Source organism: Dermochelys coriacea, chromosome 10, assembly GCF_009764565.3.
Source record: "Dermochelys coriacea isolate rDerCor1 chromosome 10, rDerCor1.pri.v4, whole genome shotgun sequence".
In the NCBI taxonomy this organism is placed as follows: Eukaryota; Metazoa; Chordata; order Testudines; family Dermochelyidae; genus Dermochelys; species Dermochelys coriacea.
The window spans coordinates 52,333,261-52,359,866 of NC_050077.1; the positions used below are offsets into that span (position 1 = coordinate 52,333,261).

General features: G+C 42.2%; 2 protein-coding genes across 2 annotated transcripts in view; one reads left to right on the top strand and one right to left on the bottom strand.

Annotated features, from left to right (window-relative positions):
* The window catches only part of RAB8B (RAB8B, member RAS oncogene family), a 41,942-nt gene extending 28,499 nt beyond the window's left edge, over positions 1 to 13,443 (bottom strand). Inside the window, exons 1-2 of the mRNA XM_038420131.2 lie at positions 9,819 to 13,443; positions 8,272 to 9,732 (exon numbers count right to left, since the gene is read on the bottom strand). Coding sequence (XP_038276059.1) covers positions 8,272 to 8,395 — 124 coding nt within the window. The 5' untranslated portion in view covers positions 8,396 to 9,732; positions 9,819 to 13,443. The remainder of the gene's footprint in view (positions 1 to 8,271; positions 9,733 to 9,818) is intronic.
* Positions 13,444 to 15,769: 2,326 nt separating this feature from the next.
* RPS27L (ribosomal protein S27 like) lies at positions 15,770 to 25,952 on the top strand. Its single transcript, XM_038420134.2, has 4 exons — positions 15,770 to 16,692; positions 22,190 to 22,298; positions 23,024 to 23,134; positions 24,678 to 25,952. Exons 1-4 carry the CDS (start codon positions 16,687 to 16,689, stop codon positions 24,704 to 24,706), a joined length of 255 nt encoding a protein of 84 aa, XP_038276062.1. The 5' UTR covers positions 15,770 to 16,686; the 3' UTR covers positions 24,707 to 25,952.
* Positions 25,953 to 26,606: the final 654 nt, after the last annotated feature.

The following is a 26,606-nucleotide window of genomic DNA, read 5'->3' on the forward strand; positions in this document are numbered from 1 at the left end:
TTTAGCAGTCATTGATTTAGGAACACCCAAAGCATGGGATTGCATCCCTGACCCTCTTGGCCAATAGCCAAAGTAATACTTTTTAGCCATCACAACATCCTCTGGCAATGAATTCCACACGTTGACACTGCACTGTGTGAGGGAGTACTCCCTTATATTTTTTTTTTTTTTAAGCCTGCTGCCTACTAATTTCATTGGGTGACCCCTAGTTGCTGTGTTATGTGAATGGGTAAATAACTCTTCCTTATTCACTTTCTCCACAACATTCATGATTTTATAGGTCTCTTTTCTAAGCTAGAGTCCCAGTCTTAAATCTCTCCTCATATGGCAGCTGTTCATTTCTAAATCTCTAATCATTTCTGTTGCCATTCTCTGTACTTTTTCCAATTCTAATATACCTTTTTTGAGATAGAGTGACCAGAGCTGCACACAGTATTAAAGATTTGAGCATACTATGTATTATGATATTTTCTGTCTTATCTATCTCTTTCCTAATGGTTCCTAACATTATTAGCTTTTTTGCTTGCTGATACATATTGAGCAACTAATAGTCATTTTATATTCTGCTGTTGCAAGTTGGGAGAACCAAAGGAGCTATCTTTATAACTATGAGTTTTGTGGTTTTTTTAATTGAGATCTGATTGTATAGACTGACAGCTGTTCCTGAAAGCTTCCTACAGGCCATTATGAAACAGCGTTATCTGTTAGAAAGCTCTAGGGAAACCACACACACACACCCCCCAGGACCACAAAGTCCCTTACTACATCCTCCAAGGACAAGAAAGAACTCCTCCCAATGTGAGGATTGTTTGTTTGTTTTTAAACTAAAATGAATGATGCGCAACTCTATATTCACACAGAAGTGTTACACTTATGTAACTTCTTAGAAATAATGGCGTTACTCCCAAGTGAGAACTCATCTTTGCAAACAGGATTATTTAATTGAACACTGAAACGTTTTGAAGATAAAAGTTAAGTGACAGTTTGTCCTTGGAGGCTTCAACAGGAAATTTTAGATGTTTACATAAACAACGTTAATTTGTACTGCAATCTCAGAGATTAAAATCAAGCAATACCTCACTTTAAAACACAGCATGCGTTCTTCACCATGTGAGTCGTACTATGAACTTCAGCCAACTTTTAAAAAAGAAAGCCAGGTTGAGACAAATACCACCACTAAAAAGACAGCTTCAAGTGACAAACTGCAGAACTGTTATTTTCAACTCTTATTATAACAGGAGCAAGACTATTAAGGAGCCTAGATAATAGTAATCACTTTTTTAAATGCCTTACAATACATTCCTGACAGCATATGCTAACGAACTACAAGTTTCATATTTGTTCCTAAATTTATTAACTGTCAATCTATTCTTAAACAAAAATTGTTTATTCAGAGCAGGCTACCAACACGGCTTCAATCTGCCCCTGTGTTGGTCAAATAATCAGGCAACACAAGCATGACAGCTCCATCTGCCAGTTAAAACAGAGATGAAACAGAGACATCTGTCATGTTATTTCAGGGTAACATGCAAAGACAAAGCAGCAATATCATTTTTAATACAAACCAAGCAATTTCACTCAACATTGATTTGCTCTTATTGTAGAGCATAGAAAGTGTAAGTAGTGTCATTTTAATAATAAAAAAAGGGTTGCAACCTAAGATGTCCCCTGTATTGATTAATGTACACTGTGGAACAAAGCTAGGTACCTCAATATGTTTATTCACCTATAACGTACCCAGAAGATTGCTTCTCTTGACCAAGAGAAGTCTCCTAAACAACACAATGCCATCTTTCCTGCTGACTCAGGCCTCACATTTGCCTCTGCAGCTTCATCCTGAATCTTCCTCTTGCTGCACATTTGCCTGTCACCACCCCTGTAATATTGTTTGTTTCTCCCAAGCAAACCTTCACTTCCTCACACCTTGTCCCATCTTCAAGTCTCACTCCTCAAGACTCCTGCACACATAGCCCACTAATGCAAAGCAGCACCACCTTGTCACCGTCTCCAGACAGTCCCACAGGCGCCTTCATTTAAAAAATCCTAATTTTAAAAGAGGAGCTACAAGTTCTTGCCACCAACCACTTCTGAATATTCTTTCCCTGTTCTTCCATCACTGTCTCTGCTGTTTCTTTCCACCATCTCATCAGCTTTTCATCTATAGCTCCTGACATCAAGAATAGCCCAACTGAAATTTTCCTCTTCATCAAAGCTTCAGCACTCCCTCTTTTTGGCCTCTGACTATTCACCCTCTTTACATAACTCTCCTTCACTAACTTGTACCAGAATATTCAGCCTGGTATAATTTAACAATAAAATGTGTTGAAATAGTTTCTATTAAAGGCTATTACTGAGGCTGAAGTTTCATTCAAGTGGATATTTAGTATACTTTGGATTAAACTAATTTGACAAGCTAGTCAGTATACATGTGCTTAACTTTTTCCGGCTGGCCCTGTTTTTCAAGAATAAGCCCAGGAAAAAATTACCTCTAAAGTGAGGCAATTTTTTCTAACAATCAGATACAGTACACTCTAGATGACTTTTTGCCAGATGTTGATATCGTTTTGGATAAAAATCTTTATCAGTAATCACTATTAAACAAGAGAAAGACAACTTACTAGTCTCATGGAAAGCCAGTTATGCAAAAGAGTGAAAGAAACCCAGAGAAATCTAAAGAATAAGCCTTCTAACCCTAAATAAAATGGATCCAGTTCTGCTAGCCAGCACTACTCAAACAGCAAGCTAGATAATTGCAGACTATTAGACTGTCATTCAACACTGTGCACAGTAAATTATGTAATAGCACTGTGTGCACTTTAGGGCCCAGACTTGAGAATCAGAATTGACAGGACCAGCAAAGTACATATTCTATATTTTGGATAATTTATCTTTTATCAGCTTTCACAGGAATTTAAGTTGCTTTATATTGAATTGTTGGGCTAAGCAAACTGGCTCCATTTATTTGATTGAATTTTACTTCCCTTTTAGTTGTGCGTGAAAGCAAGAATTTCCATTCAAGGAAGCAGTAGTGTCAAGTCCAAGTTAGCAGTGAGTTTCCCCTGCAGAAAAAGTTTTAAGATGTAAAGACAGAAAAGTGGAGCCCTGCTAACTATTAGAATAACTGAGGAAAAGGGACCTCTTTCTAAGAGGGAGAAAGACAAAAAGGTAGTTAAATAAAGAGACAGCATGAACACAGTTGTAGTCAGGGGGAGAGGAAAAAAAGGGGGGGCAGAAATCAGGGGGACTAGTTGCAAGCATCCAGGCAAACACCTGTATGAAGCATGAGGTATATTCTCCTTTCCCTCACCGCCCCCAATGTGGGCGGGGGGGGGGGAGGGGGAGAGAGAGAGGAATCCATAAAACCAAGGGTTCGGAACATCAACAGAGCATCTTCAGTCTTGAAAGGCCCACGCAAGGACAGCAAGGACACAAGCATACAACTTCAGTGGTGATTTAATTCTACAATTGGTAGAAGTGAAATTGTCAGACTACCACATTCCCCACCTTCTTCTCAGCTATTAAAGAAAAAAAAAAATCAGACAGAATAACTTCTAACGCTGTGGTGACTGAAATTGCTAAGTGACAATGGAGGTCGTGGTTGGGAAACAGTAGAAGCAACCAGAAAAATGTCTTGCAACAGCACAAGACGGGCCTAAGCAGCTATGACACAGAGAGGGCAGAATTCCATAGCTAGGAATGGATCCGAGGCTGAAAAGGAAAATTTAAAGACCACCACAATGCAGTCAAAACCAAAAACCCACACACAAACACCTCACTAACCCCTCTTCCACCCACTCCCACACAAATGGGGCCTAGCATAAGGCTAATTCATACAGTAAAAAGGCAAGAACATCACATCTCAAAAATTAAGCCAGCTCCAGCTTGTCAGTACTTGAACAGAGACTAAGAAAAAATATGTCTACACTCAAATTTCCTCGTGCCCTACGCAGCTGTGTGCTTTGTATATGGGTAAAGACAGCCCTGCAAGCATGTCTCCTTGAGCTGGGACTCACACCCCCAGCTCAAAGTGTAGACATACCCCATTTCTCCTAAGGATGCCACCAAATAGTATTAGATGGTGCTCCAAATTATGGTAGATTCCATGCACAACATGATGCTGGGGGTCACCATGTTGTTGGAGATATCTTCTTCTGGAGGTCACATGAAGCCAGTATTCTGACAGCTTCAATTCCTGTAGCTAGATTTTTTTCTGATTTACTCCCATTTGGATACTGCATTGTGTTGTTCCACCCTTGAGATAGCTGCATTTTAATCATGGGAGAAATAATTCAATGTATTATATACAGCACTCAAGATCCTTCAGGATGGACAGCACTACATGTATGATGTGTTATTTAGCATTGTAAAACTGATCAAGTTAGATCAGACAGCAAGCTTTTAAGAGGATACCATCCCTTTAAGCAGAAGTTTGGACGTTGTCCTAAACCAGTGGTGGGCAACCTACGACCCATCATGGTAAGCTGTTGGCGGGCCACCAGACCGTTTGTTTACATTTGCATGGCTGCCCGCAGCTCCCAATAGCTGTGCTTCGCCATTCCTGGACAACGGGAGCTGCGGGAAGCAGCGGCCAGGCCCACGCTGTTTCCCGCAGCTCCCGTTGGCCGGGAACAGCAAACCGTGGACACTGGGAGCTATGGGTGGCTGTGCAAATGTAAACAAACATTTTGGCAGCCTGATGGTGCGGCCCACAGGTTGCCCACCAGTGTTCTAAACAAACAAGCAAGCAAGCAAAAACCACACATACACCCAGGTCTTAGAACAACGGCCTACAACTGAGATTAGAAAAGGCTCCATTTTGTGCAGTCTCTCTGTTTGGGCATTTGTCACCATTTCGCATACAATCAGATTCCCCTATAGTAACTCAGTTTCCCTCTGTGAGGTCTTCCATAAACCAACAGGGGAGGAAACAATTACAAAAATAGGAAAATGCAATTGTAAAAGCCCAATCAACTGGAGAGTCGGGGCAGATCTTAAAACTACCAGTAACTTTGTCAAACTGATGAGACTTAAAGTTAGCATCCTTTTAAAACCCAAAATAAAAAATGGGGAGGGAAAGAATGAGAACAAAAAAGTAACACATTAAGCTGACCTAGGCAAGATAGAGAAAAGTAGTGTCATATACACACACACACACACACACACACACACACACAAAGTATCTTTAAAATCCAAAGCAGACCAATGAAATTGCACGTAAGCTTTAAGGAACTAAGCAGAAGACCATGAAGTATAACCAGGAAAAGTTGTGAGAGAGAGAATATGAATGCAGCTCAATTTACTTTATCCAGTTCTTTCTGTAACAACAAACACAGAAATAGGTTCAGTATCTAACCTGTGCATTGTTTTTTTGGAGCTGGGTATGCTGCTTTTTAATAACATTTCTATGATCCAAACTTCTTATTCAACTGAAAACACAGTGAAAAAAAACTTTAGAAAAGCCACTAATCAAACTCTTATTACATTCTGAAGATGGCTGCAGAAGAAACAAGGAATTTTTTCCCTTCCTTACAAAAAATTAAAAATAAAACAAAACCAACCTAACCTTTGTGCTTTGTTTTAATCCCCCCTCCCCGCCTTTAAAAAAAAAAAAACAAAAAACCCTGGACATGTCAGAGTGTCAAGTCTAGTCTTCCCTGGAGAATTCTTGGGACTCTGATGTGGACTATCTGCTCTCAGTCCTTAACTGAAAGGGTACACAATTTTTAACAGAGATATCTTTTCTCCCAAATGGTAGTTAATTAATTCTAACACAAAAATATCATTCAGGCTCCTTAAAACTAGACACTTCCTATCTTAGTCAGAATTCACTTCCTCTGTAGCCAGTATCTCATAACACCAGCAGTCCATCAAGTCTCCAGGGTAACAATGAAATGAATCAACATGAAACAAAACATGAATCATTAGAGAGAAAACATTTGAGGTCTTCTTTACTCACAAAACACAAGGAACACAAACATTGTTTCTCCATGCCAGGTCACCTTTACTTATATCTCCAGAAAATAAGAAGTTTTATTCTTTCAGATGAGCATGGATTTCATTGTGCCAAGCACTAGCAATGTGCATAAAGATTTAGTTGTAAAGATATTATGCATATCTTTGCTTTCATAATGCAAGTAGCATCAGACTATTTACATGAATAAAGTTAAGCATGAATTTAAGCGTTTGGAGGACTGGGACATAAGCCTAATATTTCAGTAACACATTTACATCTAATACATTAAAGGTCTTATAAAAATTCTCTTTGCTCAATTTAAAACTGACAGTCAATGTGAAAATATCTAATACAACAGACTATTATGTTAAACAGTTAAGTCACGCATATCTCAGTAATTTTTGGGACACTACTGTTGCAAAAGTATCTGTGCTTTAAAAAAAAGGAAAGAGAGAGAGACACACTGCCTTGAGAAGTTTTCTTAAATTACATTAAAAAAAAAAAAAGGAAACACACTAACTTTAATCACAAGAAAAGCCACTCCAAATCTCAAGACACTCAATATACACATTCATATGTACTCCACTTTTATGGAACTAAAGTCTAAGACAATTATTAATATTACCCATAATCAATAAAATCAACTAGCCTTCAACTATAACTACAGATAACTAAAGTAGTTTTTTAAAAAAATACAATTTGAGCAATACCCAGTTTAAGCAGGTTGAGTCTTCTTCCATTTCCTGATAACTTGCAGATGCACATCACAGAGAATTTCACAAGCAACAGGGAAACAGTTAGGAGGACAGCTCCTGAACAGCGTAGAAAGGGCCTCCCCCAAATCCATGAGTGTCATGTTCTGGATTTTGTTTTCAGTTCAGTCTTGGGTCAATATTTTAAAGAGCATTTCTAAAACATCCTAACCCATTAAAGTGATTTCCATTACTGGGAGAGCACGATGGTCCAGTGAGTTTATACAACTGTCAACAGTTAGCCATTTCTCAAGTCACATGAAAACATTTTACATTCAAAACTGGATGATCTGATTGAAGAACGAGCTAGGTATGCAAGTGTCAGAGAGAAACTGCTCTGAGGGGGAAAAAAAGGTGTAGCTATTTGTTTTCCTGCAAGACTGAAATATGATAGTTTATATTTATCCATTATGGTCTCCACTGTCCACTCCATTTAGAGAGCCCAGAATTTGTCCTCAGACTTTAACTCCTTTGGGGTAGGGGGTCTTTTTGTTCTGTGTTTGTGCAGCACCTAGCACAATAGAGTCCTGATCGATGATTGGGGCTCCTAGGTCTCATTTACAAAGCGATTTAACAACGAAGCGGGCAAAGTTCAATGTTTTGAGCAGACTGCCACTCACTGCTACAAGGTTTGGTCGGAGAGCTCAGCAAAGGGCACCTCCCTAATGACTTGTCAAGTTGCTAAACAAGGGGGAAATGCACACAGCGGTCTCGAAACCGCAGTCGGAGATGAGCAAGGCAGCGCGCGGTAATGCGCTTCGCCAAAGATTTTGCAAACCGCAGCCTAGAGCCAGCTCCGAGGAGGCGGCTGAGATGGTGCTGAGCAGCTGGGAACCAGGAAAAGAGGACTGGGGAGGGGGAGAAGTTTCACTCCCTCTTACCTCCCGCCGACGGGCGGAGGGCAGCCAGGCGGGCTTGCGGGATGCCGTGGAGAGGGGGCGGCCCGACCAGCAGGCTCCACGGAGCCGGAGGAAGTGCCCCAAGCTAGCATCTCTCCCCCGACCCCCTGAGGACGGAAGGACCCGGCTTCCCCCACACTTGACTAGCTCCGAGCGTGGCGGAGACCCACCTCACGGGCACTCGCTCGCTCCATGACAGCTAGCGGCGTAGCCGGGCCACCACGAACCCGCCTGACCCCGCGGGGAGCCAGCGCCAAGAGGGAAAGCCCAGGCCGCTTCCCTTCCCACTAGGCTCTCTCTGCCCAGCCCGCACAGCGGTAACGGGGGCAGGCGGCATTCGGGCAGCCAGCTCCCCTCCCCCGGCCTCTCCGGTTCCCCCGCCGCCCTGCGAAGCCCCTCGCCAGAAAGAAGAGGACAACGAGGACTGAGGCGCCTCATCTCCGACCCGCCTGGGTGAGGGGAGGCAGCCCCGACCCAGCTCTCCTCGCTCGGGCGCCTCTGCCCAGCCCAGCCCCTCGCGATAGGTGATCGAGGGGTGCCTGGGCAGCCCGTGCCCCTTTCCCCTCTGGGCTCCCCCGGCCCGGCCCGGCCCGGCCCGGCCCCTCAAGGGAAGTGATCGGGGGGTTCCGAGGCAGCCCGTGGCTCCGTCTCCCGCCCAGCCCCTCACCGATGGTGGAGATGAAGGTGGTGTTGAAGGCGTCCTCGCTGAAGCGGAACAGCAGGCAGGTCTTGCCCACGCCCGAGTCGCCGATCAACAGCAGCTTGAAAAGATAGTCGTAGGTCTTCGCCATCTTCGCGCAGCCAAGGCTCTGGTTTTCCGGCAGCCCGGGAGGGGGAACTCCACCGCCGCTCCCCACCCACACCACTGACGCGCCAAAGCCGGCATCCAATCACCGCCGGCAACGCCCCGAGGCTAATCACTACGCGCCGGAAGTGCGCAGGGGGCTGACGGGCTATGTAGTCTCCCGAGCAAAGATTCATTTCCGGAGCGCGGGCCCGCGGCTCTTGGGCTGGAGTAGGAGGCCTGCGGCTGCCCGGGCAGTAGCTCGGGGGTGGAAAGGGCCGTGTAATGCGAAAACTCACTCAATTTATGGGGGGGGGGAAGGAGGAGGATAGTTAAGGCTGTAACGAGGCGCCGTGTGGCCAGGAGTGCTGGGGCAAGGCCCCGGTGATTCAAGGAGCCTGCGTGTGCTGAGCTGAGCGGCTCTGGGGCGAGGAAAGCGCCCTACAATTTAATATCGACTAACTCATTAACTGAATTAGTTCTAATGAATGTTACCTAGTTGCCAGAGGACATTGGCTAAGGATCAGCTTGAAACACCTGGACTCTCTCCCGCCTTCCCCCCAGGAAGGATTCATTTCAGAGGCTGTCACTGCCGGGCCGCTCTACTGGCATCAGGGGAAAGGGGAGAAATGGTGAACATGCCCTGCTCCAGCCGCATCTTCCCTTCCCTTAAGTGTACTGTTTCCAACACATCGACTGTTTGTTTCATCTGTCAGTGGCATTAGCCTTGGTGAACGTTCGTGGTTTGGTAACTGAAGACAGAAGCTATCCCTCTCTTTTCAGAATAGGTGTAGTAGCATAATTGTGGTTGTGGCCCTGTGCTGCAAATGTGTCCGTGGAACCACCTAAAAATGGAGAGTTCAGTCTTCTTGACCATTCAAGCATCAATCTCCCTACGAAGATTTTCCCAGTAATATGAATCCCTTAGCAGTAGACCCAGGACAAGGATCAGCAATACATTTAACATTGACATAAAACATCTGTGAGGTGGTAGTGATTTTCAGTTACTACCAAGCTTATTTTTAACTAATGGATCTTTGAATACCATGTGATTGAGCACTGCAAACAGATGTGTCCTTTTCATCGTATGAAAGGCTTTCTTTGCATCCAGTGGCAGAAGTGAGCCAACTGCAAACTTTTGTGGTTTGGGTAAATACATTTAGATACCTACACTTATTTATAGAACCCATAGCTTCCTTTTATAAAGAGTATTTGGTTTGGGCATGAAAATTTACATCCACAGACTCTCCTAACAATTCTGCATCAATTAACTAATTTTATTTTTATAATACTCTGGTATCTGAAAAAAGAATATCCTTGAGCACCTGAATATCCTCTATATACCTAAAAAGAAAAGGAGTACTTGTGGCACCTTAGAGACTAACAAATTTATTTGAGCATAAGCTTTCGTGAGCTATAGCTCACTTCACCTAGAGTTCCTATGAATACAAACATTACACTAGCTGCTTGTAAACCCTACACTGCACAACAATACTCTATTAAATAGCCGTGGATATATTTGTGTATAGCAATGTTTCACCAACTGCCTGTATATAAACTTTAAAAAGTACTGCACCAGATATTTCTTTTTATGTGTATATAACAATCCTCCACAAAAAAATTTTTTAAGGTGATGCTAAGGTTTCAGGCACATGTCAGTGTATTGGGTGTGTATTACCTTTCATAAACATTAAAATTTAGAAAAAAAATTAGAAACCCAGGAAATGCAGAGTAGATGTTTCACTTCTGAGCTGAGGCATCCCCTAGAGATGCCAACATGTGCAGTATCAAAAATGCGCACCAAAAACATGGGGTTTATCACTTCTTTCAATACTGATATGTCTCTGATACTATTGGTAAGCATGATGACTTGACAACATACTAACCTTTGTTCTTTTTATGCAAGTGGTCTGATTATACTTCCCAGGGATATGATGTTTGTACATGGAGACACATGAACTCAGGGTTTAATGACACTTGGATAATTGGCTACCACCTGTGATCATATGGCTTCATCCTGTTAGGTACTGGGGTCAATTTTGCATCCACAATTACTGCTACTTGGAAATCTAAATATCTAAATTAAATTTGTGTGGATAATCAGGTATTTAGATGTTCAAGTGATAAAAGCTATACCCTCAAATAAATGAGGACATAATACTTCAGTTATATGCACATAAAATTTTGCAGGTGCAAAAAGAGATCTGGTAAAAGCTGATTTAATTTTGGCAGCAAATATTTCGCTTAGCCACCTTAAATGCTTATATATCTGTGTAAAGTGAGATAAGAAGATTGTAACTTAAAGGTTTTTTCCCCAAAGTCTTTTAAATATTGTTAACATGTCAGTATTTTCTTCTTTCATTTGGTACCTGTAATGTTCTGGAGTGAGTCAGCATCATTATTCAATTCTACAGTATCCTTCACAGTATGTCACAGGGTTGTGTCAAAATAAAACTATAAAAACAACTGACAGCTATAGGAAAGAACTACTGCTTAAATTTAGTTTTAAAAGCTATAACAAAGTGGGCCCTATGAACAGAAACAGGGAGTTATACAATTGTAAATCATTGGGACAGATTATTCTCTCCCACAGGAAAACCTACAGGAAATGGTCTTGGGACAGTTTGCTCCAAATTATTCAGTTAAGGATTGCCCCTTAACTGCAGGGGAAGATGCTGGCCTTAAAGACCCCAGATTTCCCTTCCAATCCCTTATGAGCTCTCCCTCACTTTCCTGTAACTATGGCTCCAGTGGGGCCCTGCTGACAAAGCAGTGGTGCCTGGTACCTTTCTTAAAGGATATTCTGCTCAATAGTTAAGCTGTACTAACCTCTGAATGGGCCTTCCACAGTACTGGTGTTGTGGAAATGATGTGCAACCATGACCCCTCATCACATACAGATTCTCAAACTCTTTGCAGGGAAAAGGGGGGTTCCAGAAATGTGGGGGAGAGGATGGGGCTAACCCTCCCTAACAGGTAGTCTAGGGTCAATTTGTGTGAAAAGTGTCCCAACTGCACCAGGATTGCGGGGCTAGGACCTGGTCATAGTTGCCAAAGGTCAGTTCTCACAGATGTACATTAGGACAAGCTATGTTACCTGCTGACTTTGAACTAAGTAAAGAACTTGAGATGCATGGGGTTCAGTCATATATAGGTAGTCAATATACATCATGTGCATCAAACATCATAATCACTCTTTGAAATTAAACCATAATTTGATGGGGGAACCAACGTAGAGGTCTTAAAACAGGGCCAAAGCATTCTATTAATTGGCCACCTACAAGAATATGGACTGCTGCATTTGGACAAAATGAAATCAGGAGCTGCCCAAACAATGAAATACATTAATAAGAAGTCTTGAAGAAACAAATGCAATCAGCATGATTCCAAATCTTTCTTTTAAATAAAAGTCTAAGCATTGTGAAATTCCTGACATGGGAACAAGATGTACTAGTTACAAACTATGAACACAAATCCAATGACAAATCTGGTTTCAAATTCTCTACAAGCTGGAAGTCTGTTTCAACAAGAACTTGAAACTAACCTTTGGTTTATTATATTAGGATTTAACATTATATGACCTCCACAACTGGATATCACGTCAACAAGTGGAGCAGAAATCTCAGTCTGTACGCTGACGAACACCTCAGAGAGATCAGGATATCATAGGCAGAGCAAAGACAATGGAGCAATACAAGATTTTTTTCACACTCGCAATGCTCAGTATTGTTCAAACTGAAATTATGGAATATGGTTGCTTAGTTTTTTTCTTTCTACATCAATGGTAGTTGGCTGTGTGTGTGTTATTAAGATGCGCTGTTAGGCTAATTATTACAAGATTTAAGATTATAAATGATGACAGCCTAATCTGGCACTGAAGCAATAAAACCGAATAGGTTAATTATTTCAGACTAGCATGAACCATCAGATTAGGGGAAACTACTAATGAAAAACTAATCACTGAAACATTTTCTATTTATTTTAGTTTCTGAGGCCTGAGTGGCTACATAGCCTAATTAGGGCCTTTTTAAAGATTACCATATCAGCCTAGTTCAGCAATGAACAGGCTTTTATGGAACAGATAAGTTTTCATATGTCTCTGGAGCAACACGTTTGTGTTCACCATCTGCTATTCAAGAGCAATTTTATAGAAAAATAATGAAAATCACTTTACTGTTTAATTACTGTAGTAATTTGCAATATTGTACTCAGTTCTGAATGGGAAAAGTGACAGTTTCCTAGACTTGCAAGACAGATGTTTATTTAACCACCAACTTAAAAATTACCTTAAAAAGAAGACATGAAAACTCACTGATATTTACATTTTTTCCTGCCTTTGTTTAGTATGTAAAAACTGCTACTGTACAAACTGTATACCTGACAAAGCTCTTTGACTGTGTTTGAAAGGACAGAGTCAAGGTTATTAGGCCTTAACAATTACCGTGACGTTTGCCCTATAAAAATTCCACTCTTTCAAACCAGTATTTGCTATAGCATTACATTAAAAAAAAAAAGTTGTGCATCATATGCTAGACAAATGTGAGCAATGATAGAAAATTTTATTTCTGTTTGACAGATATATTTCTGTCTACTAATGGGGGGACTACGGGGTTTTTTTTGTTTTGTTTTTAAAGAGGGTGGGAGGTAGAAGAAAGTTAATATTATGGGCCATCTAAAGGGTTACACTTCCATAGCAACAAAATAGAAAAGATTGTTGTAGTGTTGAATTGTATGTTGAAGGAATGGTAATACAGCCTTTCTTAAACCCAAATCATATACTAACCGTCAATTTCAACTTTAAACTAAATTCCCCTGGTTATATCACCTGATTATAATAGTTTTAAGTTAACCCACATCTTTTTGTATTGTGTACTGTTAAACAACTGCTAAGTCCCACCCAAGAGATGGCAACAACTCATCGGGGGTGAAATAACACATATGTAGCACTTACCTTCCTCAAAGAACTGTAGTAAGATTTAATGAACAACAGATGGTTTGTAAAGCACTCGGGTGGGGATCCTTGGATGAAAGGCATTAAAGACGTGCATAGCAAAATTGTCTTGGTTGGCAAATACCATCACTTCAGAATTTTCAAATATTTCTTTCTTCCTTGTTCAAAGGAAAGCCTGACTGAATGCAAAACCGATAGGCCCACTGAATGCAGAACTTGTTCAGTAGTGGCAAAACTCAGAAAATTAAGATCTTTTGCTCAAGGGGTCAGAAGTTCTAGGAGATTTTAATGCGTTGTTGTAAGACTATAAGATTTCAAACACCAACAGAATGGTTTGAAATACACGGGTAGCTCTTAGACCCTTCTAGATGCTGTTATTTTAAGCATTCGTGGAATCCACGGGTCCCAGAACTGCTTCAACCTTCTACAAACTCCATCTAACTGCACATCATTATGAGCTTTGTTCTCCAGCTTTTGGAGTCAGCTAACTAAATATAATAGTATTCTGCACTTACAGGGTAGGGCAGGGCTAACTGAACAGAATTCAACTCTCTCTCTCTCTCTCTCTCTATATATATATACACACACAAACAATAGATTTCAAAAGGGGTCCGCAAATGAAAAAATGTTGAGAATAACTGGTGTAGACCAAGTCCAGGAAAAATAATATTGTAATCTGTGTACATCAAGAAGATAATTTCTAATCAAAATTCACCATATACTCTGACCACACCATGGAGCAAACCCCAGAAAAATATCCCATCTCCAAAAGGCAATGAATGGAACAGAACTGAGTGAAACAGGGGGTAAGCAGGATACTCAAGTTCTGCCTTGCAACTGCTATGGAGAAGGATTCTATGCAAAAAGGGATAGTTCAGCAAAAGGACACTATGATGCATGCATTTAGAGAAGCTCAACTTCAGCTGTTAGACAACAAAAAGTTTTCAGTCACCTTTTTCTAAACATAACTACTATTATACTGGACCTTGATGTTTCCAGTCCATCTTCAGGAATCTTTCAAGTTACCCCTTTACACAGTTGATGTTCAACATCTTTATTTTCCTGTTCATATTCTGCAACAAAATAAACTTGTATTTTATTTTTTTAACATTTGAATTGCAGCTGTAGTCTTTGCTTTTAAGGGGGTGCACAGAGGGATCTAAGGAGACATTGTGAGCACCGAGCTGACAGTGGCAAGCACTCACACTTTGACACTGTAAGCAGCGAAAACACTACAAAATGAAGCTCCAAATAAACTCAAAATAGAGAACGAGAACTCAACCGTGGTGCTGACATCTGCTTTTGGATTATGCACCTGTGCCTCTCCTTCCCTAAAAACCTCTATTTTTAATGTAAACTCTAACTCAAAAATCTTCATAAGGCATTAGAGCGTTCTAGCAGGAGAAAAATTAGAAGAAGGGAATGGTAATGTAGGAGGGGAAAAGGAGGAGGAGATGTCAAACAAATGCTTTGTCATTTCTTTGGTGAGTTATGTATAATGAAGGTATTGTCTTGGTCGAAGGATTTTATAATCCTCCTCCCGAAACAACCATCTGGTTGTTACATTTTTATATTCAACCTATGGGTAAGTAGGATACATTTGAAGGTAAAAGACTGGAAGGGAGAGGAAAGTATTATAAAGCAAGAATTGGAGTCAGCTGCTCTGTATTGATAACTAGTAGGACAGTAAACAGAGCCAAGTGTTAGCGGAGTCTTTTCAGATTAAAGCATTTATAATGCAATTTGTATTATAAGTGCTTTAATCTAAAAGGTTTCAGAGTAGCAGCCATGTTAGTCTGTATTCACAAAAAGAAAAAGAGTACTTGTGGCACCTTAGAGACTAGCAAATTTATTTGAGCATAAGCTTTTGTGAGCTACAACTCACTTCTCACAAAAGCTTATGCTCAAATAAATTTGCTAGTCTCTAAGGTGCCACAAGTACTCTTTTTCTTTTTAATCTAAAAATTATACAAAAATATAATTTTTAAAATGCTCCTACTGTCAACACATTAGATCATCGAGAGACACTGTCAGTTTACTGTTATTGTGTCATAACTCAATGTGTGTGCCCTAGAGAAGAAACCATTAAAAGTGGAAAGCCTATATAATGGCCTGAAACACTACAGCAGTGTTTCTCAACTAGGGGTATGCATACCTGTGGGGGTACACAGAGGTCTCCCAGGGCGTACTCAATTCTTCTAGATCAGTTTCTCAACCTGGGGCTTGCGACCACCAGGGGGATCACAGGACAGGTTTAGGGGGTCACAAGCGCAGGGCCAGCATTAGGGGGTAGCAAGCAGGGCAATTGCCTGGGGCCCCACGCCACAGGGGGGGGCCCATAAAGCCAAGTTCCATGCTTCAGTCTCGGGTGGCAGGGCATGGGCTTCAGAGGAGGCTCACAAGTGAAACACAGGCTCAAGTATCACACTGAAGCGTAAGTACAATATTTATATTCCAATTGATTTTTTTTGTAATTATATGGCAAACATGAGAAAGTAAGCAATTTTTCAGCACTAGTGTGCTGTGACTCTTCTGTATTTTTATGTCTGATTTTGTAAGCAAGTCATTTTTAAATGCGGTGAAACTTGGGGTACGCAAAACAAAACAGACTCCTGAAAGGGATACAGCAGTCTGGAACGGTTGAGAACCTCTGCACTACAGGGTCCTGGGGCACTTCCTGCAGAATAAGGAAGGTTTTCTGGGTAGAAGAGATGTTTTGTAGCGCCAATGTTCTATACTGTAGAGAGCCGGGCCTGAGGCTCGCCCTCCGTCTCTGTGGGTCTCGCTTGGTCACTCCTGAAGGGCTAGCCTCGGCGTTGGGTGCAGGGCCCCGTGGTCTCCGCAGGGGCAGCCAGGCCTCGGGGCGCTCTCAGGAAGGGGTGCCCAGGAGCTAGCCATCCACCCTCGGAGCACGTCATTGGCGTGGGTCGGCTGGGATCAGGGCTGCGTATCAGGCCGCAGGGCCTGGGGGTCTCCCCGCAGAGCGGCCGGATAGTGCCCACCTCCGTCCTGTCTGTGTGGGAAGCTGCAAGCGGGGCTCTTGCCGGCCGCCGGGATCCAGGCTGGCTAACGGTCTTCACATCGCAGCGCAAGGCCCGGGGAGGCGGAAGGACTCAGCCGGGGGAAGCGAATTGAAAAACGCCCGGGGACCCGTAACTCACCAAGCCCCGCCATAGGCGAGAGGGAAGCGCCGCGGGGACCATAGAGAAAAGACCACCACGCTTCTTGCGCGCCGCCTCCCGGAAGCGGAAGTCGGACTATGAGCGCCAATTCGTTGCCGTGGCCCGAGAGGCCCGCCCCGTTCACTGCTCATTCACTCGAAGGGTACTTCCGGTTGGGGAGACAACATGCCTGTGAGTTGTTTTGTTTACAGTGTTGGGGCCCCAGCGAGTGAATCACCTTGGCAGCCCCCTGAAGGGTGGGGTGAAGGGCCTCAGACTGCGGCCAGAGGAATGTGCCCCCCCCCCAGCCCTGTGTATGGGATCCAGCTCCGGGGCCCGTGGCGCGGGCCGCTCACGGGCAACCCTCCCCCTCGTGACCTGGAGAGATGTGACGCGGGGCGGATTATCGTGGCACTGCGCTGGGCGGGAGGGACACTGGGGAGTTGGCGCAGCCACGTGACACTAACGGCACTGGGGGACGGAGTAACTGACACCCGGGACGTTGTGGAGGGAGGGGGGCGGCGACGTCAGCAGGGCGCCCGCGTGCTTACGGGAGGCTGAGGGGGCCTAGTGCCCTTGGCACGTGCCGGGACGCCGGTTACAGGCTTCTCGGGTTGGATTCTCGGAATATAGCAGCCTTGCGCCAAAGGGGAGTGAGAGCGCCACGGGCCTGGATGCTCCGATCTCCCGTCCTGCCCTGTACTGGGGTCTGTGATGCCACGGGCCTAGGTGCTCCAATCGCCCGTCCTGGGGTCTGTGATGCCAGGGGCCTGGCTGCTGAGCCTGCCCGTCATCCCCTTCTTCCCTGTAGTGGGGCTGAGAGTGCGAGGGGCCCCGCTGTGGGACCTTCCCAAATCCCTTTTCCTGCCCTCTTCCTCTCCCTTTATTTTGTGCGTGGACTATCTCTGCCAGGAGGGAGTCCAGTGCGGGGGTTATATCTCATCCTGCTCTAGTGAAGACAAAGTTTAGTCATTCAAGTCAAAGACAGGCGGATTGAGCCCCCTCTAGACCACACTGGGCCCCCGTTTAATTTCTGCTGTGGTAACAAGGAGGACACTTGTTTGCACTTTGAGAGGGTTGGGTGCTTAATTGGTTTAATCTGTTCTGAACCATCAGATTAGCAGGTGGCAACTGTGGGGCTGTCTTTTCAAAAGCATTCAAGGAACAATCAATCACATGGTACTGGGGTTGGCCTATTGGCTGCACTCCAGCTACCTTGAGTTAGCTCAGTGGCCTAGGTTTTAGGAGTTTTCTTTAATCATCAGTTCCATTATGGATGGTTTTAGCAGCTTTGTTTCTTCCAGCCATTCCTGTTTTGTTTGTGTAGAAATGCCTAATCCAGCAACCCACTTAGCCTTTCCAGTGATGGCAGCCTAATGCTTTCACACTGATTTTTGAAACCAAGATAGATTGTAGAACTGGAAATCCTCTCTGAAACAAACTATCCAGAAATCATTGCCAGTTTTCTTTATTCCACTACTCGCATCTGATTTTCTTTAGTCAAGAGTGATGAATTTATTCATTTATTTGAGCATAAGCTTTCGTGAGCTACAGCTCACTTCATTCGATGAAGTGAGCTGTAGCTCACGAAAGCTTATGCTCAAATAAATTTGTTAGTCTCTAAGGTGCCACAAGTACTCCTTTTCTTTTTGCGAATACAGACTAACGCAGCTGCTACTCTGAAACATGAATTTATTCATGCAGCTAGTTCAATAGTGAGAAACATTGCATTAGAAAGAATGATGTAATAGTAAAAAGAAAAGGAGTATTTGTGACACCTTAGAGACTAACAAAATTATTAGAGCAGCTGCATAAGCTTTCGTGAGCTACAGCTAGCTGCTCTAATAATTTTGTTAGTCTCTAAGGTGCCACAAGTACTCCTTTTCTTTTTGCGAATACAGACTAACACGGCTGCTACTCTGAAACCTGATGTAATAGCGTATCTTCTATTACATTATAATAAGAACGAGGAGTACTTGTGGCACCTTAGAGGCTAACAAATTTATTTGAGCAAAAGCTTTCATGGGCTAAAACCCACTTCATTGGATGCATACAGTTAAAAATACAGTAGATAGATAGATAGATACACACACACAGAGCACATGAAAAAAATGAGTGTTGCCATACACACTTTAATGAGTGATCATAGAATCATAGAATCATAGAATATCAGGGTTGGAAGGGACCCCAGAAGGTCATCTAGTCCAACCCCCTGCTCAAAGCAGGACCAAGTCCCAGTTAAATCATCCCAGCTAGGGCTTTGTCAAGCCTGACCTTAAAAACCTCTAAGGAAGGAGATTCTACCACCTCCCTAGGTAACGCATTCCAGTGTTTCACCACCCTCTTAGTGAAAAAGTTTTTCCTAATATCCAATCTAAACCTCCCCCATTGCAACTTGAGACCATTACTCCTCGTTCTGTCATCTGCTACCATTGAGAACAGTCTAGAGCCATCCTCTTTGAAACCCCCTTTCAGGTAGTTGAAAGCAGCTATCAAATCCCCCCTCATTCTTCTCTTCTCCAGACTAAACAATCCCAGCTCCCTCAGCCTCTCCTCATAAGTCATGTGCTCTAGACCCCTAATCATTTTCGTTGCCCTTCGTTGTACTCTTTCCAATTTATCCACATCCTTCCTGTAGTGTGGGGCCCAAAACTGGACACAGTACTCCAGATGAGGCCTCACCAGTGTCGAATAGAGGGGAACGATCACGTCCCTCGATCTGCTCGCTATGCCCCTACTTATACAACCCAAAATGCCATTGGCCTTCTTGGCAACAAGGGCACACTGCTGACTCATATCCAGCTTCTCGTCCACTGTCACCCCTAGGTCCTTTTCCGCAGAACTGCTGCCGAGCCATTCGGTCCCTAGTCTGTAGCGGTGCATTGGATTCTTCCATCCTAAGTGCAGGACCCTGCATTTATCCTTATTGAACCTCATTAGATTTCTTTTGGCCCAATCCTCCAATTTGTCTAGGTCCTTCTGTATCCTATCCCTCCCCTCCAGCGTATCTACCACTCCTCCCAGTTTAGTATCATCCGCAAATTTGCTGAGAGTGCAATCCACACCATCCTCCAGATCATTTATGAAGATATTGAACAAAACGGGCCCCAGGACCGACCCCTGGGGCACTCCACTTGACACCGGCTGCCAACTAGACATGGAGCCATTGATCACTACCCGTTGAGCCCGACAATCTAGCCAGCTTTCTACCCACCTTATAGTGCATTCATCCAGCCCATACTTCCTTAACTTGCTGACAAGAATGCTGTGGGAGACCGTGTCAAAAGCTTTGCTAAAGTCAAGAAACAATACATCCACTGCTTTCCCTTCATCCACAGAACCAGTAATCTCATCATAAAAGGCGATTAGATTAGTCAGGCATGACCTTCCCTTGGTGAATCCATGCTGACTGTTCCTGATCACTTTCCTCTCCTCTAAGTGCTTCAGGATTGATTCTTTGAGGACCTGCTCCATGATTTTTCCAGGGACTGAGGTGAGGCTGACCGGCCTGTAGTTCCCAGGATCCTCCTTCTTCCCTTTTTTAAAGATGGGCACTACATTAGCCTTTTTCCAGTCATCCGGGACTTCCCCCGTTCGCCACGAGTTTTCAAAGATAATGGCTAAGGGCTCTGCAATCACAGCCGCCAATTCCTTCAGCACTCTCGGATGCAATTCGTCCGGCCCCATGGACTTGTGCACGTCCAGCTTTTCTAAATAGTCCCTAACCACCTCTATCTCTACAGAGGGCTGGCCATCTCTTCCCCATTTTGTGTTGCCCAGCACAGCAGTCTGGGAGCTGACCTTGTTAGTGAAAACAGAGGCAAAAAAAGCATTGAGTACATTAGCTTTTTCCACATCCTCTGTCACTAGCTTGCCTCCCTCATTCAGTAAGGGGCCCACACTTTCCTTGGCTTTCTTCTTGTTGCCAACATACCTGAAGAAACCCTTCTTGTTACTCTTGACATCTCTTGCTAGCTGCAGCTCCAGGTGCGATTTGGCCCTCCTGATATCTTTCCTACATGCCCGAGCAATATTTTTATACTCTTCCCTGGTCATATGTCCAAGCTTCCACTTCTTGTAAGCTTCTTTTTTATGTTTAAGATCCGCTAGGATTTCACCATTAAGCCAAGCTGGTCGCCTGCCATATTTACTATTCTTTCGACTCATCGGGATGGTTTGTCCCTGTAACCTCAACAGGGATTCCTTGAAATACAGCCAGCTCTCCTGGACTCCCTTCCCTTTCATGTTAGTCCCCCAGGGGATCCTGGCCATCTGTTCCCTGAGGGAGTCAAAGTCTGCTTTCCTGAAGTCCAGGGTCCGTATCCTGCTGCTTACCTTTCTTCCCTGCGTCAGGATCCTGAACTCAACCAACTCATGGTCACTGCCTCCCAGATTCCCATCCACTTTTGCTTCCCCCACTAATTCTACCCGGTTTGTGAGCAGCAGGTCAAGAAAAGCGCTCCCCCTAGTTGGCTCCCCTAGCACTTGCACCAGGAAATTGTCCCCTACGCTTTCCAAAAACTTCCTGGATTGTCTATGCACCGCTGTATTGCTCTCCCAGCAGATATCAGGAAAATTAAAGTCACCCATGAGAATCAGGGCATGCGATCTAGTAGCTTCCGTGAGTTGCCGGAAGAAAGCCTCATCCACCTCATCCCCCTCAATGATCAATTAAGGTGAACTATTATCAGCAGGAGAAAAAAACCTTTTGTAGTGATAATCAGGATGGCCCGTTTACAACAGTTGACAAGAAGGTGTCAATTAAGCAGTCTTGTTGGAATCTGCTTTTGAAGACTTTTTTTTTTAAAAAGACTTCAAAAACAGACTCCAATGAGAGACTGCTGAATTGGGATTAATTTGAAAACTGGACACCATTAAATTAGGCTTGAATAAAGACTGGGAGTGGATGGGTCGTTACACAAAGTAAAACTATTTCCCCATGTTTATTATCCCCCCCCACTATCACTCTCACCTTCTTGTCAACTGTTGGAAAGGGGCCATACTGATTATCACTACAAAAGGTTTTTTTCTCCTGCTGATAATAGCTCACCTTAACTGATCACTCTCATTATAGGTTTCAGAGTAGCAGCTGTGTTAGTCTGTATTCGCAAAAAGAAAAGGAGTACTTGTGGCACCTTAGAGATTAACAAATTTATTAGAGCATAAGCTTTCGTGAGCTACAGCTCACTTCATCATTATAGTGTGTAAGGCAACACCCATTTTTTCATGTTCTGTGTGTGTGTGTGTGTGTGTATATCTTCCTACTGTATTTTCCACTGCATGCATCCGATGAAGTGGGTTTTAGCCCATGAAATTTGTTAGTCTCTAAGGTGCCACAAGTACTCCTTTTCTTTTTGGGAATACAGACTAACACGGCTGCTACTCTGAAACCTGTCATTCTTTTTGCTGATACAGACTAACACAACTACCACTCTGGAACCTATTACAATAAGCATCATCTCCAAAGGTAGTGGTGGTACTGCAGGTGTTTCTATCACACAAATGCTTGCATGTGCTGTTGGTTTTAGTTTCAAAGCATTGGAACTGGTGTATGGATATACATATACTAACTAGGAACAAAACAGCAGCATAAACTCAACAGGAAATCGCCCATCCAACTAATATAACTGGATTGAGCAGTATTTACCATCCAATACCATGACTTACCCTTTTTTCCTATTAAATCTAGTTGGATAGAGACATAGCACATCCATCTCTAGAGGAGGAGAAGAGAAAGCACAAAAAGAAACGTCTGGTGCAGAGTCCAAATTCCTACTTTATGGATGTAAAGTGTCCAGGTAAATATTTAAGAGCTTTACCGTTTCATTATGGAGAACAATAATGAAACTTATGTGCGGTGAAGATTGATAATGAAAGGTCAATTCAATATCATTCCTAATTGTGGCTATTAAAGGGAAAAGAGTGTATTTTCTGTGCTCCAATAAAGAGGGTTTGCTTTTTATATTAGAATAGCAGGGTTTCACTTTGTTTTTGCCAGAGGACTGACTTAGGAGCTCTCTTATGCTTCAGGCTCTTAGATTTTTCTCCCAAATGTATATTAAAAATTTGAGTGAAATGGATGGGGTTTTGGCAAAGAAAAGCTAAACCTGTTGTTCAGGTGACACACAATAGCTGCTCTTAGCTGTACTTTTGTAAATCTTTCATTATTCCAAATGCACTGGTAGTACCAATAATGGGAGTACGAATGTAAGCTAGTTCTTGGTATTTTAATCAGTCGTATCTAATCCTGCCCACATGGAGTCATAATAGTGAGAGATTAACTAAATAGCGTAGACAAGGCTTCAGAGACTTGATTCAGTAGAACAGTTGTGTGTCATCCTAGAGTAACTTGTATTGTTGTAGGCAATGTCCAACTGCTAATATCACAAGCTTTTAAATGTAATTGTCTAGTATCTTGCAATTACCAACCTTTTGTTGGAGGAAAGTTGTAAACTAAATAGAGGCAGACTTTGCTATGTCTCTTTAAATATTTAACTATAAGTTTACCAACATTCCCTTTTAGGATGCTACAAGATCACCACAGTGTTCAGCCATGCTCAGACAGTGGTTCTGTGCGTTGGGTGCTCAACTGTGTTGTGCCAGCCTACTGGAGGAAAGGCCAGGCTTACAGAAGGTAAGGGAGTATGTTTAATAATTAAGCCAGTTTTATTCCTTTGAAGGCTGTGCATTAATATACTTGCAAAGTGCTAAAGGTTTCATTTTCTCTGTGGCTTAAAAACCAAAGACTGAAAATGAACATTCTTCAAATCCCTCAGAAGTGAGTGTGTATTTTTAGAAGTGTTGATTTCTGGTAAATTAGGAGGTGGATTGCAACTGTATCTGCAGCTAGTCTTTTTTGCATTATATAAGGGCGGTGTAACTAAATCAGTATTCATCAGTTAAACACCCTGAATAGGCTTTAATGATTCCTTATACTCTGAATTGTAATTCCTTTCAGATTAACAGTAAACATATGGCCAAAGTTTATAGTATGGTTCATTTACTTCTGAACCTGAAGGTTATCAGGTTTAAGTCCCTGGGTCACATGTTCACTCTCATGCTCTGGCATATTGCTCGTCAGATTAAAACAAAAAGAAAAGGAGTACTTGTGGCACCTTAGAGACTAACAAATTTAAGGTGCCACAAGTACTCCTTTTCTTTTTGCGAATACAGACTAACACAGCTGCTAATCTGAAACCAGATTAAAACAGTCTCTGCTTGCCCTCTCCCCCTAGTATGAGCAAGATTCCTTGGTTAACATTTCCTGTGATTAAAATTTGTTTTTGTCAAACTATAGTTGAGTAAATAATGCCTGCTCTATTTGCATAGGTAACTGGGGTAGAACCAGTGTTTAACTCATTACTATTTAAGTGCAGCAAGATGCTTAAAATATGAAAGGTGGTATAAAAAACCCCATGAGTTTATATTTAATCTCTTTTCAGAAAAAAAGTATGCATTCAAAGTTGATTTCTGGGCTATACTTTTCAGTGGTAACAGGCCAACAACTATGGCTATACAGGCATAAAATAGTAGTGCTGCATATATGTACATTCACAGAAGAAAAGGAGTACTTGTGGCACCTTAGAGACTAACAAATTTATTAGAGCATAAGCTTTCGTGAGCTACAGCTCACTTCATCGGATGCTGCCACAGCACGTCAGCTTATGCTCTAATAAATTTGTTAGTCTCTAAGGTGCCACAAGTACTCCTTTTCTTTTTGCGAATACAGACTAACACGGCTGCTACTCTGATTCACAGAAGAGTTTACAGGAGCGCAGGGTGCCTGGAATAAGGATGCAGGCTGACCAAGCTACAGAACAACCCACCCTTACCAGAGAAATCACTGCAATTTAGGGTGTTTGCCATTGGAGGAGGGAGTAGGAGATCTGCCTTTAAAAAGATGCAAAGTTAAGCTTTCAATGGCATAGGAATAAAGCCCCTCTCACTGCACATTGAGATGTAAAAATGTAGCTAAGTCATTATAATAATCAGATTAGGCCTGATCTGAAATGCTAATTTTTCACTTGAATGTCTTTAGAGAAAAAGTAAATTAAACCCATTATTTATGTAAACTCAGCTACAGAAATGGCCAGAGCAATAGGATGTTCTCAGGGTTGTCTCCTATAACGATTTAAGGACTATCCCAGTTTGAATCCTTTTATGTGATTTGTTTGCAGGTTGCTCATTTAGAAGAAAGCAACACTGAATGCTCCCTTTGCCAACATGACTCACGTTATACGCTCCTGGAAGCCTTATCTGTTCAAAAACATCGGTTAATCTAAAGTTAATTATTCTACTTTTAAGAAACACCAGCAGTTATCTGGTAGGGTTCCCCCCCCCCCAATAAAATGTCTTAATTTGCAGAATTTTTCTGGAAGTCTATGGTTAATTCAGCTCTATTTTTATAGCTTTTTATTACTGTATTTGAATGGGTGATGCCATTCCTCACAAGAATGGGAACTTAAGACTTTCTGCACACCATTTTTTTAATTATAAACTGACTAATCACCACTGCTATATCAGCTATAGAAATGAAAGGCAAGTTTCTGTGCACTTACAAATGGAGACTGCTGCAGGAATACCTTAATGCTTAAATATAGGAATTGTTTTTTTAAAAAACAGATTTGGCATAAGCTTTCATGGGTAAAAAACCCACTTCAGATGCATGGTGGGGGTTTTTTCCCCCATGAAAGCTTATGCCCAAATAGATCTGTTAGTTTTTAAGATGCCTCCTTGTTGCTTTTGTGGATACAAACTAACATGGCTACCCATGTACTTTTTTTTTGCCACTGTTGTGATACATGGGGTTAAAACTGCTAGATGGATATATAAAGCAAACACTTTTCCACAGGAAAACTAGAAAGCACTCTCTGTGCATAGGGGATATGGCATATGAACCAATACCTATTAGAGAGCTATGAATGGCATCAAGTCACAAGGAAATGAATAAAATTCAGTTCAAAAAGTTAGTTCCATTCTGTGACAGGGTTAATCTAGAAAATAAAGTATGTTGGTATAATGCTTGTTAAGGCTAGTAAATTGCTATTAAATAGGTTTTATTCTGTTATAAGACCATGAATTAGCATTTTAAATTCTAAAACGATATTATGCATAACAATTAGCCAGCTCGAGAAAAAAAATTGGTTGGCTTTTGTTTTTAAAAGGACTGCTTCTCTTTCTAATTTACCATGGAATACTAACAGAATTGACATTTGTTATTTCTTTACATGGTAAACTACGTAGACAGTGCATTCTTAAATCTATATCTTAAGAAGAATTTTATAGTAATGTCTTGATTTATATGTAAACAGAACTTTTCTCAAAATTGCATAAAGTACGTCTTCTCGTCGTCTGGCTGGCATTGGAAATTTTGTCTTTCCCAATTTAAACTATTCTTTTGTGGTAAGAGCATGATGTCAGCTTCAAATCAATAAAAAATAATGCTTGATACCATATTTGCATCAGTTTGAGATGTTTTACTGCACTTCTTAGAAAGTGAAAATGAATTCTTAGTGTCCATCTCTTCATTTAAAAAAAAAATCCTTGGTATTTGTTTTTCTTAAAAGGTGCAAAGTGGCTTGTGTCAATTAGTTGATCCCTGCATAACTATTAGATATTCTGCCAACTTTAAACCATATTGAGATTTCATGACAAACACAGGAAAACTTGAGCAAAGTAATTAAAGTCAGATTTGATGTATTATTCAAATTGCTCTAGGTTGGCTAAACACTGCCCACAGCCTGTTAGAAATGCCAGTGAGGCAAGTAGGGCACTCAGTTCTTTCTAGATATAAGCACAAGCTAAAACTAGTGGTTGATATTCCTTTTCACACATGAGATTTTAAGAAAACCTGGAATAATTAAGTATTGCCAAACCAGAGTAGCTGAATAACCCATTTTGTCATTCTGTCTAATCCTGGCTGTTGGCAGTAGCTTAAATGAGATGTAAACTCCTGTAATGTTTTCATACGGCAAATTACATCAACCAGTGATTCTGATTTACCTTCAAGAAGCAAGAAGGATTGTGTTTGCTTTTTATTTAAAAAAAAAAAAAGCCAATTACCTCCACAGTGAGGTAAGTTTGTTCTTTTTGGATATAGAAAGTCT